This window comes from Bufo gargarizans, chromosome 3, assembly GCF_014858855.1.
Source record: "Bufo gargarizans isolate SCDJY-AF-19 chromosome 3, ASM1485885v1, whole genome shotgun sequence".
Classification (NCBI taxonomy): domain Eukaryota; kingdom Metazoa; phylum Chordata; class Amphibia; order Anura; family Bufonidae; genus Bufo; species Bufo gargarizans.
Window position 1 is genome coordinate 235,583,087 of NC_058082.1, and position 15,420 is coordinate 235,598,506.

At 43.0% G+C, this 15,420-nt stretch overlaps 1 protein-coding gene across 1 annotated transcript in view; it reads right to left on the reverse strand.

Moving 5' to 3' along the window:
- The window catches only part of FARP1 (FERM, ARH/RhoGEF and pleckstrin domain protein 1), a 198,663-nt gene that overhangs the window by 88,732 nt on the left and 94,511 nt on the right, over nt 1–15,420 (reverse strand). The window contains 1 exon segment of the mRNA XM_044284632.1: nt 5,369–5,473. Within this exon segment, the coding sequence (XP_044140567.1) occupies nt 5,369–5,473 (105 nt within the window).

Here is a 15,420-nt window from a genome sequence, read left to right on the forward strand (position 1 = left end):
CGTGACGGCGGAGGAGCTGAAGAGGACTCCTCAGAGGTGACAAACAGCCCCGGACATCAAGGTGACAGCAGTGTGTAGTGCAGTGTGTGACCATACACTGAACCACACACACTGATGCATGTAATGTAGTGTGTAGTGAATGCGCGAATGCAGGCAGGCTATTATAGCCAAGTGATAAAGTACAAGGTTAATTCCACCATATTGGACTGGACTTAACACTTGGCTATAATTGCCCGATGGTTTTTATATTAGTAATGGTTCCCGTACATAAATATCCAACTATTAGGCCATGGTCACACCAGCGCTATTTATTTCTGTTCTGCTCCGTTAGATGAGCAGAGCAACAAAAATAACAGAAGTGCTGAATCGGGCACATAAGGATGGGTTTTTGTGATACGTTCAACGTATACATTAACAGACAACTCAGATGGAAGCCATACTGTGGAATCTGTCACTATGGAGTTCCATTGTGAAAATAAATAAAAAAGATGATACTTTTTTTGCAGAACTCTGCAGGATGGGAAAGCGTAGTGTACCACTTTTTCCATCCTGCAAAGTTTAGAAAAAAAACACATGTAGGTCTAACTGTCAGGGAAGAAGCTGAGCAGACTCCGCCAACTATGATGGGATCCGTTCAGTTTCCGTTCAGGATCTGTCTTTTTACCAAAAAAGTCCTGCATGTGGTCTTTTGACAGAATCTGCAAAACAGGCTCTAAACGGAGCCTCCAACGCAGATGTGAGCAAGTGTAGACCTACGTAATAGGCTACTTTCACACTGGCGTTTTGAATTCCGTTTGTGAGATCCGTTTCAGGGCTCTCACAAGCGGTCCAAAACGGATCAGTTAAGCCCTAATGCATTCTGAATTTATAAGGATCTGCTCAGAATGCATCAGTTTGGCTGCATTTGGTCACCGTTCCGCTTTAGAGGCGGACACAAAAACACTGCTGTGGCTGGCTTTATGGGGGTGGCTGATGGCACTGGGGTGGGGGGCTGATGGCACTGGGGTGGGGGGGCAGATGGCACTGGGGTGGGGGGCTGCTGGCACTGGTGGGATTAATTTTTATTTTTTATTAGGGTCGTCAAAAAAAAAAAAAAAAATATATATATATATATATATATTTTAGTTTTTTGAAATACATTATGGTTAAAACATTTTTTGTTTTTGTTTCAGCAACCTGCACCTAGAGCCGCCAGCGAGGATCCCCCAGTCGCCTCCAGAGTCTGCCGGAATGAGCAGTCTTGATTAAGTAGTTTGAATTTGCATTTTGTATTCGGATTTTCAGTTAATTTTGTATTTCTTTTTCTGTCAGAGTTCCAGAGGCTCTACCAGAGAAGATGAGGAGCACGGGGTCCATACCACTGATAACGAGCTCCTCATCCAACTGGTGGAGGCACACCCATCTTTATGGGACCACTCCGACCGCCACCACACTGATCATCATCGGACCCAGTAGCTCTAGATGGACATATGTTCTGAACTTTTTGAGACCTGGGGGGGGATCTAAATGCAGCGGCTCAGGAGAAATGTGGTAAGTACAACAATATGTATTTTACTACATTCATATTGTTCTTTACCTTAACTCATGCTAAATTTATTTATTTTTCTACAGTCAAACTGGTTACCACGCGTTGGCGAAGTAAACGGGACTGCTTCAGGAGGGCTTATAACAAGGAGGTTCAGGCCCAGAGTGGCTCGGGAGGAACCTCAGGGACCACATACATCTATACGGCGGCCCTGGGGTTCCTGCGACACACAATGGCACCAAGAAGGTAAATATTTTTAAGGACTGTAAAAAGAATTGATTTAAAGGGGCTGTCTGAGACAGCTGAGCTTTTTGCTCCCCTGTTTTAGCCAGCCCACTACAGTAAGAGGGACAACTGTTCTCTCCATCTGAGTGTAAGGGGATGTCTGAGACAGCGGAGTGTTTGGCTCCCGTTTTGGCCAGCCCCCTACAGTCAGAAGAAAAACAGTTTTGTCCGTCTGAGTGTAAGGGGCTGTCCCCCATCCCACACCCACCCCCCATCCCACACCAGTGGCCATTACCGCCAACCTTCTCATTCCCACCCCGAGCATGTGTTCCCTTCTGTCTCTTATTCTACTTCTCCTCCCCACTATTTTCCTCCAACTTCTTTCCAAACTCCCTCCACCTCTACACATGCTCGGGTCCCCTCCTCCTCAGACCCTTCCTTTCTCCACACCACACAATTACGCCCTGCATCCTTTCCTGTGGCCCGTAGTTTAATCTCCGAGAATCAACAGGACGAGGGGGGCTACCATTGCCATACCCAGACCACCAACCCCACGACAGTCCACCTCCCCTCCAAATTTTGCACAGTTGTATAAAAAAAGTATATATTTTACTTCACTGTGTCTGTTTTTTTAGTGTCCTGTACAGGGTAACCGTAACCTTGGCCACGCCAGCTGCGGTGAAATTAGCATAATCATAATTTTGTTAACAAATTGTAATTTTACAATTTGATTAATGATTTCCTGATGACGCTCTGACATAACTAGTGTGATTGCCATAAGGGACACGCAAGGGACATACAGCTGCTAAAGGGGTATTCAAGGGTTATTCACATTAGACAATGGGGGCATATCACTAGGATATGCCCCCATTGTCTGATAGGTGTGGGTTCCATCGCTGGGACACGCACCTATATCGAGAACGGAGCGGGGAGGACCACAGATTTCCCGAGGTCCGTCCACCACCAAGCGCTAATCCCCGCCTCTCCCATAGAAAGGAATGGAGGGCGGCTGCGCATGCGCAGTGCGCCCTCCTGCACTTTAGGGGCTCTGTTCTCAATATAGGTGCGGGGCACCTATAAGACAATGGGGGCATATCCTAGCGATATGCCCCCATTTTCGGAGATGAGAAAAACCCTTTAAAAGGGAACCTGTCATGTGGATATTTGATTATAATCTAACTAATTATATACAATTAAAAAAAATTATATATAAGACTGGCACTCACTATGTGGGTCACATCAACACAATTTAATATTGCGGCAGAAAATACATTTGCTAATAACACTATAAAATTCACTTAAAACAACTCTAAACATCCACAGTTCCGGATAGATGTGTATCTGTGGACGAAATAGAGTGGAAACAATCACATTCAATCACAATATAAAACACCAAAAATAACGCATAAAAAGCGCACTATGGTCGCAGAGTAAAATGCAATCTAAACACAACAGGTGTCCGGCAAGGCTATTCCCTTAGTCTTGCTTGTAAGATGGCAATGAGTATGCAGCGGTATGCCATCTTACAAGCAAGACTAAGGGAATAGCCTTGCCGTACACCTGTTTGAGTAACATAATATCTCTCATCATAGAGATCGAAGGGATCTCATTTACAGGGCCCTGTATTGTGTTTAGATTGCATTTTACGCTGCGACCATAGTGCGCTTTTTATGCGTTACTTTTGGTGTTTTATATTGTGATTGAATGTGATTGTTTCCACTCTATTTCGTCCACAGATACACATCTATCCGGAACTGTAGATGTTTAGAGTTGTTTTAAGTGAATTTTATAGTGCTATTAGCAAATGTATTTTGTGCTTCAATATTAAATTGTGTTGATGTGACCCACACCCACAGTGAGTGCCAGTCTTATATATAATTTTTTTCTATCACGCACACTTTTCATCCTGAGAAGGGTGGTGAGCTATCCACGTGAACTAACTTATATAATTATATACAATCATTAACTACTAAAAAGTGCCTTAGATGTATTCACTTACTGGTGTGACAGATGGTTACCTCATAATATACACACACAAAGATGCCAAATGCCGCATGCTAATGAGCTGATTTGAGTCTAGCATGATGTCAGTGAGTCCAGCGTTGATTTAATTCAGAGATATAGCCACTCCCCTGCCCACCTGCTGCTGTTTCATATGGAAAATAACTGTCAATCAGCAGCAGGTAGGCGGGGAGAGTCAGGAGCTCATAAATATTCATGACTCATCATTATCAGCTGGAGCTTTTCAATACAAGATGTTGGCAGATTGACTGGGTCAATTAAAGAAAGTGACCCAGCATTTTGCTAAGAGAATCAGTCACTTATTTATGTTGCCCTTAGTTAGGACATCATAAAACTGGTGACAGGTTCCCTTTAAGGCCTCTTGCACACGACTGCATGCCCTCAGAGACATACGGTCCGTGAGCGGGCCATATGTCCCGTAGTGACATTGATCGTGCACACGGGAGTACACAGCATCATAGTGTACAATGATTCTGTGCAAGTCGAGCTGCCCGCGGGGCTATTGTCTAGCATTATTAGATCATATGAGAGCGGGACAATAGCCCAGTGTGCAGCACAACATGGTCAGCATCATGATGCTATGTACTCCCGTACGCATGATCAATGAACAGGGACATATGGCCGCTAACAAACAATATACATCTTTTAGTGCATGTAGTCGTTTACAAGAGTCCAAAAGGTGTGGTCCGTGATCAAAGCTGAAACGGACAGACTTGGAATTTCAACAAGACTGCCCCGGAGAGATTAGCAACGGAGCATTTAAATTCTTCTAGCTAATGACAACCCTGGGGATCTGAATACATGAAGTGGGGGAGACACTTTGAGATGCTACTCTATACAAAACGGATCCAAAAAACGGAAACGAAAATGACAAACAGATCCGCATTACAGACGGATCCGTTTGTACGGATCTGTCTGAATGGCTTCCGTTTGTCTCCGTTTAGTCATTTTATTGACGGATCCGTTTGAAATGCGTTTCAAACAGATCCATGAAATGCCAGTGTGAAAGTAGCCTTATGTAACTTTCGTACTCCAGCCAGGTATCAAAGTTTTGAAAAAGTATCAAGACTTCGATACCTGGTGCAACCCTAGTCCACTTTATCACCTGACATGGATCAAGGCGAGAAGGTGATCTCAGAGGCACCCTGCTGCTGGATTTAAAGTGGGTCAGACACTCACTAATTGAGCATTGACCACCTATGCAGTCGGTGATAAGTGGTTCCAGCCGTAATGCAATGCTCTCTGTAGTACTTTACTTATGGCAAACTCTGGTGGTCCGAGATTTCAAGTAGGCCTACATTGTGATCTCAGCCGTGACACCCTTTGGTTTGATTTTTTGTGACTAGCATTGCAACACGACTCCATTCACTATGCTGAGACGTAGCATAATTAAGTCTTCATTCACACAACAGGTATTGAAGCCAGATCATAGTGTATCCCTAGCCTAAAGGCTTTACCTATGTGATCCTCGCACCTGTAACTATGACACACCAGAAAATTATTTTGACTGGATTCCCCTTTAAGGGTTGTGTAAAATACAATAAACACATGCAAGCAACAGTGATGAGTGAAGTCCGTCAAGTTAATAACACATACCATAATTTTCCTATGGTCCTGAAACTCCAGTCCAAAGTAATCACCTTCAACTAGGTTCAGGTGGCTACAGACAGCATCTAGAAGTGCTTTTCCAGGGCCTCTTAGCTGAAATGAAAAAGAAAAGTAAATTTATGTAGAATGGCAGAATAAAAACCTGTAAATTCACATACAGAATGACAATAAATAAAAAAATAAAAATAAAAAAAATCTTAAAGCCTAAAGGGGTTTTCCGGGCATTTCCTATTGATGATCAATATCAGATCGGTGGGGGTCCGACAATTTAGGTGCTTACACAAACAATTCAATTTTAATAATTCATCGGGTAATAGTCCGCACCTTTAGGCCCCTTGCTGGCGAGCGTGTCCAGAAGCATTGTGGATGCGTTCAGTGAAAACTGCGCGATTTCGCAGTTTTGTTTGCGATCACGTTCAGTTGTTCAGTTTTTATTGCGCGGGTGCAATGCGATTTGCACGCACGTGATAAAAAACTGAAGGTTCACAAACAACATCTCTTAACATCCATCCGTGAAAATCGCATCATGCAGTGCCATTCCCTTATATAGGGCCAGTGTTGCGTGAAAATCAAAAGTGTTGCGTGAAAACCACCGCTCATGTACACAGACCCATTGAAATGAATGGGTCTGAATTCTGTGCAGGCGCAATGCGTTCGCATCATGCATTGCACCCGCGCAGAATTCTCACTCACGTGAAAGGGGCTGTATACCGACAGATAATCACTAACGATCGTTCCTATGAATGCTCATTAGCGATTATTTGGCGGATTCTCTGCCTATAGAAAGGGCCTTAAGTGGAAACTCGCCACTACAAAGAGCTGCAAACAAAGATCCGGGTTCTGCCGATTACTGTATTTATTTCATAAACAAGAGAGTCATTTAAAGCAACTACATATATTGTGCATTTTAGTGAAGATAGCATGACAAGCAAAGGGCATTTCCTAGGTGACCGAGAAACTACAAAGCTGCGGCATATTCCTGCTGCTGGCTGATAGAAGGTGAGCAGCATAAAGCGAGCTGACGTTCATGCACTTTCAGCTTATCTCCAGCTGAGCTTTGTGCTCAGAAAAGGGCACATTTCCATAGTACAGCCTGTTCTTGCGATTTTCCCTTCTACTTTCGAGGGTTCAATACAAACCCCAAACTAATTTACAAGTATTAACATGATGCTTTATATCAACATTTGGATATTTTTCTACCAATTAGTATTTTTGCATTTTGCTTCTGTTATTTTAAGTAAAGTATTTGAGTTGGAGGAAAAAAAAGGAAATTAGTTCTACAATTCCCAGGCCACCCACCCACTTAACATGACTCCCAGACGAGATAACCCCATGTGTCATTCAACCTTGTGACCAGGTCACGGTTTCATATCACAGGCCTTGCTTGTGACACAAAAGGGGAACTTTCTAGTTAAAATAACACAAGCTTTCCTAAAAGAGTAAGGGCCCTTTCACACAAGTGAGTTTTCCACACTGAATCCTGACCCATTCAGTTTTTCACGCATCACTTGTACGTTGCATGAAAATCGCAGCATGTTCTATATTCTTTTCACGCAGCTCTGGCCCCATAGAAGTGAATGGGGCTGCGTAAAAAACAAGCAAGTGCGGGTGCGATGCGATTTATACTGTTGGTTGCTAAGAGATGTTGTTTGTAAACCTTTCGTTTTTTATAATGCGAGTGAAAAACGCATCGCACCCGCGTGGAAAAAATTGACTTCCAGATCTAATGGCTCGTGTGAAAGAGGCCTAATATGTGAGAAATGTGCAAGTAAAAAGCGACATAACTACAGGACTTTAGCTTATAATACACACATTTATAAATATTGTACCACAACTACAATAAACCAACTCTTCCAGAACATCAAGGAGACTCCAGAAAAAAGGGTAGCTCCATTGCAAGAGTCCTAAAATCTCATGACAAAGATCTGTGCCTGCAGCCATCCTGCCTGTTTCCAGCTAGTGAGGGGACGGGCGACACATCACTCATTAACTTCTGCCTAGGGCCGACCGACAGACTTCTGTTTTCCATGCAGCAAACTATAACCTGGCTGCTAATTCTCTTTCTGTGTGACTGTGTACTAGTATCTATTCATTGAACCTCTCCCTTCAGCACTGCAAGGGTTAATTTCCCTTTTTGCTCTGTGTTTAGCTGTTTGGCTAATAACCTCATTAGCCCTCCTATATATGCTGGGCTCTGGGCTGTTTGTTTAACAAATTGTCTGAGCAATCTTTCAGATTCCTTTAGGTTTCACTTTTTTTCTAGGCTCTACAAAAGAGCTATAATCTATTTGTCTGTCTGTGTACTTACTTCTGCCTCTTTCCTGGATCCTGACTTTCTGCCTCCTGTCCTGACCCATGCCTGTTCACTCTACTGACCTTGAGCAGTCTGCCCTGGCCTCTGGACTGTTTCACGAATCGGCACGTACTCTGCCCGTTTCCTATGTTTATTAGCTGATCCCTTGGTGCTCGTCACTGTTGTTTCTGACCCCCACTGGGTTAGCAGCCAACCACACTGGTACTATTCCAAAAGCGGCCTGGTGGTTCACCTGCAGTGAAGGCCAGATCCCTGTTTAAGAGTTAAAGGGTGAAAAGCATGGGACTGCCAGGATAATGCCCTCAGAGCTAGTCCAAAGTCAAACTGGTTGGTTGGCACATTGGGTTCACACTCACTGCCGGTAACATCCAGCTCTCCTCACTCCATCACTTCTTTCCACTCCAGGGCACCACTGCTGACAATATTCTGGCTGTAAGCAATGTCAGTATATTGTTAGCAGTGGTGCCCAGAAGTAGAGTGAAGTGCAGGTATGGATAGAGGCGATTCACTTAATGCTTGGTTTAAGGTCTGTAAAGGGATGGCTTTGGTCTGCAAACAATGTGGCTCTTGCCAGGGGTCAAATGCCTGGGTCTATATCTTTATTTAGGTGTCTGGTGACAAACTGATGTTCTGTTTGGGATCCGATGACAGTCAGGTTTGAGTATGTAGGCCTCCTGGTAAGCGCTTCAGTTGCATTGGACCAACTGATGGTGCGGTGACCTGGGGAGCCATCGCATACAACATTAACATTAAAAATACAACAACTGGAGATATCAATAGAAATAAAAGCTACTGTACTTTAATAAACCCTAAGCTTCTTTAGTATAGTACAAACAAACAAGCTTTCTAGTAAATTACTTATCTGAGATAATTTACCAATCCGGTATGCTTTAAGCCCAATAAGCTGGCTTCATGAACATCCTAACATCTCCTTACATTGGTTCAGTGATATTTCTGCTAGTCATCATTTAAACGTCACAGCTTCCTTCGTTGTGAGAATGTCCCGAAAGATAACAGAAAAACAGGTAAAATAAATCGGGCCACACGAATGCCCATTGGCAACCTGATCAGATTTTTTTAAATAGCGCTCCTATTAGCCTAGTGAGCGCTAAATTTGCGGGGGCCATAATGGGGTGCAGGAGCGCTATTTTTAAAAAACAGGCAGGGTGGCAGCATCAGCAAGGGTTACCTCGCAGATACAGATATTTCTCTCACTACAAACCCATGAAAGGTCCTCTTTAAGAAAGTCAACCAGGCTACCAGGAAACTGACATGTAATCACATACCCCTCATTCAAGATGGAAACACCCAACAATTTTAAGCTAAATTAAGTAAAATCTGGGAACGTGATTCCTTTATGACAGTGTACAAATTATAGGCTAACTAGTTTAGGGGGCTTAGTGAAAGACTAAATAGCATGCCATGTAAGCAAACACGGGCTATAATAGGTAGTAGGACACATGGCACAGATGTCCTCAGAAAATCTACTCACACAGACAGAAATGTCAGATTGCTGCAAAACTTAACATGCTGTAATGTCTCAGGCAGACAGGTGTAGTCCGATTAGACAAGGGGTCTTGCCACAAGACAACGTAAAAGTGTTTCCTCCTGGTATCCTTGGTTCTGGGTAGTGTACCTCTTGGTGAGAGAGCGATGACTGCTAGACATGCCTCTACTACTCAAAAACATTGGGGAACATTTCTCAATGTACCCAGGGGCTGGCATAGACTTTATTTATAACTCAAGCGTATTTCTAGCATAAATTATGGAAAATCCAGTGGGAAAAAGTCACAAATTATGGCACAAATATGGCATACGTTATAGAACATCCGGTGGGCCACAATAGGCTCTGCCCTTCACTCCAAGCCATGCTCCCTTTACTCACCACTTTCACTGCACTCATTATATGTCTTGCCATTGACAGCCAGACACCATCGCCTTTGTTTGTGGTGGTGTCATAAAGAAACCTGGTCTGCTACAGACTGGTACCAAATCATCTTTAGTGACAAATTGATATTCTGTTTGGGATCCGATGATGGTCAGGTTTGAGTATGGGGGCCTCTTGGTAAGCTCTTCAATCCTGCCTTTTCTGTGGACCGACACACTGCCCCAACTGATGGTGCGATGATCTGGGGAGCCATGGAATACAACTAGGCCTGCACAATATAAATCACCAAAGCAATCGCAATAAATCGCCATATCGCAATCGCCAATTGGCCGACCTAAAAATGCTGCAATTGTATTACCATATTTTTCACTTTATAAGACGAACTATTTTTCCCCCAAATGTTTGTTTGTTTTGTTTTTTAAAAAGAACAGTATGCAGGACTATTTTGTCTGCTCTTTCTGGCGGAATCTGTAAATGAAGCCTCCAACACAGATGTGAATATGCCCTTAGACAAATATCTAAAAATATTAATAAAGTAAAAAAAAAAAAAAAAGTGCTGGCAATTGAAAATTAAACGCTTGATATATTCCTTAGGCTCCTGATCACTGGATGTTTCCAACTCTTCAATCTTGGCTGGTATAGGCAGTAAACATCCCTGTAGAGGTTTTCATATAAGGGTACCCGATTGCCGGTAGGCTCCCCCTAGTCCTGTGATGGCTAACCTCCAGCTGTGGTAAAACTACAACTCCCAAGATGCACACTTGCTTGGCTGTTCTCAGGACTCCATGAAAATGAAAGGAGCATGCTCGGAGTTGTAGTTTCACCACAGCTAGAGTGACGGAGGTTAGCCATCACTGCCCAGTCCCTCACCCCGACCATCTTTCTTCCTCTCCCATGTACTGCCATGCTCATATAGTTCTGGTAATCTGTGGTTAAACTGTGTTCTGATTATTATATTTTGCAAGGGAACAATCATTCACATTTGTCTACCTTTTGCTACCAATGTTTGTACTCTATCATTTTGTAAAATGGATAAGAAATTACTTGTAATAAGGAATATTACTCAAAATTGATTCACAGTTTAAAACTTACAAGCGTGTCTTTCTTTTGACTGTTGCATTAACATCTAAGGCTACTTTTAAACCTGCATTAGGTGTGGATCCGTCTGTATCTGTTCAGAATGGATCCATCCTGACTTACATAGAAAGTCAATGGGGGACAGATCCGTTTTCAATTGCACCATATTGTGTCAGTGAAAACGGATCCGCTCCCATTGACTTACATTGTAAGTCAGGACGGATCCGTTTGGCTCTGCATCGCCAGGCGTTTTGGTGTCCGCATCCAGAGCAGAATGGAGGCGGAACGGAGCCAAACTGATGCATTCTGAACGGATCCTTATCCATTCAGAATGCATTGGGGCTGAACTGATCCGTTTTGAACCATTTGTGAGATCCCTGAAACGGATCTCACAAACGGAATTCCATACGCCAGTGTGAAAGTAGCCTAAGATGGTTATTGACCAGCTTAATTTTCTTGCATGGGTCTGAGTTAAATATCCAAACATATATGAATATATTTCTTGGGGGGGGGGGGGGGGGGGGGGGGGAGGCACAAACTTGGAAATTCTGTTGCCTCGAAATGAGTGATTTATATATGGCACTTGGTAATTAATACCAGATCATTGTCAGCAGTGTAGAAAGTACCCACAGTTCAGCTGCCTTAGTTCACCCATAAACATGGCAGGCATTTTAATGATTTTGCATTTATTATCTAGCATGCCAGTACCAGACATAGCAGCACTGTTCTGAGAACGTCACTCCAGATTTCATAGCTCTTTAATGAATGCGTTGAACGCACAGGCTGAAAAGCATTTCAACTTTACACTACACCTCTTGTTTCTGCAGTAGAGAAAGATTATAGTGAAAAAAATAAGATGTTTATTGGCCAGGCCTCATATTACCTTTCACAACATTACAGGCTGAACAGCAACTTATAATAGCGCCATTCAGCCTTCTTCTATTACAACCATGATGAAATTTCTAGAGAAAGCAGGAAAAAGGGTTTCCTGCTCGCTGTGAGCATGGCCACTGCGCACAAGTTTTCTACACTGATATGTGCTTGCCTCATCAGCCTTTTGGTTTTATCTAACTACCGCTTCAGTAATGAAACAAGATAACCATGAGAGAAAGAACTGGTTGGACTGGTTCAGGATATTTACTGGTTCACTGAGCCCTACATGAACACTTACCACAAAAATACGCCTTCTGAGGCAGACACACCACACTTGACACTTCAAAGCTACCTGTAACGGGCTGAACACAGGCGGAAGCTTATGTGGTACAAGACTTCTTTACACAAATTATGAAATAATGCATTCAGTGAATCAGATTTTCTCACTGTTCCATGAACACCACAAGTGTGATCTTAAAGGGAACCCGTCACCAACTTCATGGTGACCTCACCGAAGATGGCATAAAGTAGTGACAGACGCTGATTTCAGCTCCGTGTCATCCATGGGCTAAAAGCAAGTGGGTGCTGAAAACCAGCATCATAAATCAAAAGAGTCATGTCTGCCTGAGAAGAGTCACGGTTATTCCCGATTTCCTACTCTCCCCACTCACCTGTTGATAATTGACACTTCTTTTCTGGAGAGAAAACTAAGATGAAAACTGTTACTCAAGAGGTGGGTGGAGAAAGTAGGAGATAATGAATAACCATGACTCTTTTCAGGCAGCCGTGACCTTTTACCAGGCCTGGGCTAAAATTATTATGATGCTGGGTTTCGGCAACCACTTACTTTTAGCTCATGAGTGACACCACTGAAATCAGCTTGCTTGTCACTACTACATGCTGCCCTCAATAAGTAGCTTAATGTTGATGACAGGTTCCCTTTAAAGCAGGGGTGCACAACCGCCGGCCCACAGAGCTATGGTTTGCGGCCCCCGTCCGGCTGGACAGAAACACAGCTGATCGTGTGATCATCTGTGTTTCTTCCTGGAGCGTCGCACAGCGAAAGAGGACAGCTCCTGCACTGTAGCAGGACTCTGGAGCAGGATGGTCCCCTGCTATTAGTGAGAGTGGGGGAGCCGAAGAGAAGGCAGAAGCAGTTTATCAGCGCTTCTGCCTTCTCCTCAAGGAGCGCTTTGCAGTTTAAACCCAGTGATCACGTGATCGTGTCTTGGGGCCAGAGGAGCGCATAGCTGCAGGGTCAGTAGACCCTGCTCAGTTCTGCCTTGTACAATGCCCCGACAGCAGGCTTGTTTAAAAAAAAAAAAAAAAAAATACAAATAAAAAAGGGGGAAAAATAATGGGGAAAAAGTGCAAAAAAAAAAATAAATAAATAAAAAAAAATAAAAAAAAAGGCAGTGTCCCTCCGAGGTCTTATTAAAGACCTCTTGGGGGACATACAGTGTTACAAAAATTTATAAAAAAAAATAAGAATTAACAAAAAAAATGTAAAAATAAATACAATAAAAAGGAAAAAAGACAAAATGTAATTGTTCACTGTCCTTCAACAGCCTTTTTATGGACCTCTTGGGGGATATATGTGGCAAAATATAATTTTTAAAATAAGTAAATTGATTATAAAAAAAATACAAATAAAAAGGAAAAAAAAAATTAAAATTTGCAAAATAAAAAAAGTCAGTGTCCACAAATGTCTTTTTGCAACAGAAATCTAAAATACTAGAAGAAATAATAAAATACATAAAAGAAAACAAAATGGCCACAGGTTAAGTGCTTACTGGTTATTGTAGGGCACCAACAGTATATCTAGGGGTGCAGGAGGCGGTAATAACCAGTAAGTGCCATCCTCTGCGGTGAAAAAGTGCTTACTGGTTATTGTCTCGCTGTCTCCATCTTCCAGTCCCAGAGCATCTCTCCAGCAAATGACTGACTTTAGCGGTGAAACACTGCTTGTGGCTACAACACCACTGATGCCAGTCATTGGCTGGAGCGGAGCATGTGACTGTACCCATAGCCAGTCGGATGTGAACAGTGCAGGGACCGGAAGATAGAGACAGAGGCAGTGAGCAGGTAAGTATAAACTTTCTGTTTCAAGGTCATGATGTAGGAACGTGTTAAAAATCATTACCCGGCACGATATCCGGGACAATTACTGGGAACAAGTCTTCATAGGAATGCTCATTCCTGATATCTGACCTGTAGAATCGTGCCGCCGATCAGAAGATAAACAAGGAATCACTCGTTTGTCGGCCGATTTCCATATTTTATCAGGATGAAAGATGTACAATTATTGTCAGCCCATCTCCCTGTGTAATCAGTGTGCTGCCAATAGTCAACAGCACTGAATGAGGGAGGAATGACTGTGGTAGTGATCATTCCTCCCCATTCACTGTGCATTGGCCTGTGTAATAGGCTGATGCAAACAAGCGCTGATCTTTTTTTTTTTGAGGCCCCTTGAAATAGAGCAATGCAACAATGCGGCACCTAGACCAAAAAGGTTGTGCACCTCTGCTTTAAAGTGTGCTCAATGCATCAAGTGTATGTGTTTAGCAAAAATGCATAAAGACAGTCATTAAACAGGCCATCCTACAAATGACGCATTATTGCCATGTACCGTACATGCAATAAAAGCATTGTTAGGGTTTTTACACCCTATTCTCTGGTAGCGCCCCTGATTTTTCTCCTGTGGCTGAAATTTTGGTCCATCTTCTCCTGTATTCAGTGGCAGACAGACATGCTCAATATCTTCCCTGCTCTCTTCCTCCTCTCAGTGTCAGCATAGTGACCACACAGGGAAGCGGCCCAGACACCTGTCATTCATGCATTCATTCCTACTTCTAAATTCACAAAAACAAATAGTTTTCTCTAAAAAGTGGAGATGGAAAATGGGGGTGAGCATCGTATAATATAGCGCTATTGATCAGTGGAGGCGCTAGAGCTGTGTGTGAGGGACTAGGGCCCATACAGGGAAGAAAGACTGAACAGAGCTTTGGCAAGTAAATGGAGGGTGGAGTTATCAAGTGCTGACTGCAATGCACTCCTGGGAGATGCAGGTGCTTGCTGGTCACTGTGACAAGCTGCTGCCTGTACACAGAAAGTGAAGACACCAGAGCAGGAAGCAGCATTGATACAGTTAAAATATTGGTAACCACTTTATGGTAGTCCAAGGCTACTTTCACACTAGCGTTTTAGTTTTCCGGTATTGAGATCCGTCATAGGGGCTCAATACCGGAAAAAAAAACACTTCAGTTTTGTCCCCATTCATTGTCAATGGGGACAAAACTGAACTGAACAGAACGGAATTCTCCAAAATGCATTCTGTTCCATTTAGTTGCATTCCCACATCGGAGAGCAAACCGCAACGTTTGCTTTCCGTCCAGGGATGTGGAGCAAGACGGATCCGGCATCACCCCCAATGCAAGTCAATGGGGATGGATCCGTTTTCTCTGCCACAATAGAGTACGGATCCGATAAAGTTGCACAAGAAAAAAACAAAAAAAACAACACACATCTCACCTAAGTACTAGAACATAGAACCCTGTTAACATCACTTTTTCACTATATAAAATAAAATGCATAAAAACTAAACACAAATTGTAACAAAAAGATTTTGGGCAATGAACAGGAACCTTCAAAAGGTAATACTTGATATTCAGGACTTATGACTTTTTCAAGGACTGAATGCTCTACATTGTATTGCTTACTAATGATGCTGTGAATCTGGCAAGTGGGTGCAGAGGTCAGCCCCGGTTATTATGTAGGTCTCGTAAAACTGTAAGTACTGAGATCAGACTACAAATACTCCACAGACGGGGTCCTGAAACGTCACGGTATCCATATTTGAACACATAAGTAGGTAGCACAGACGCAGCT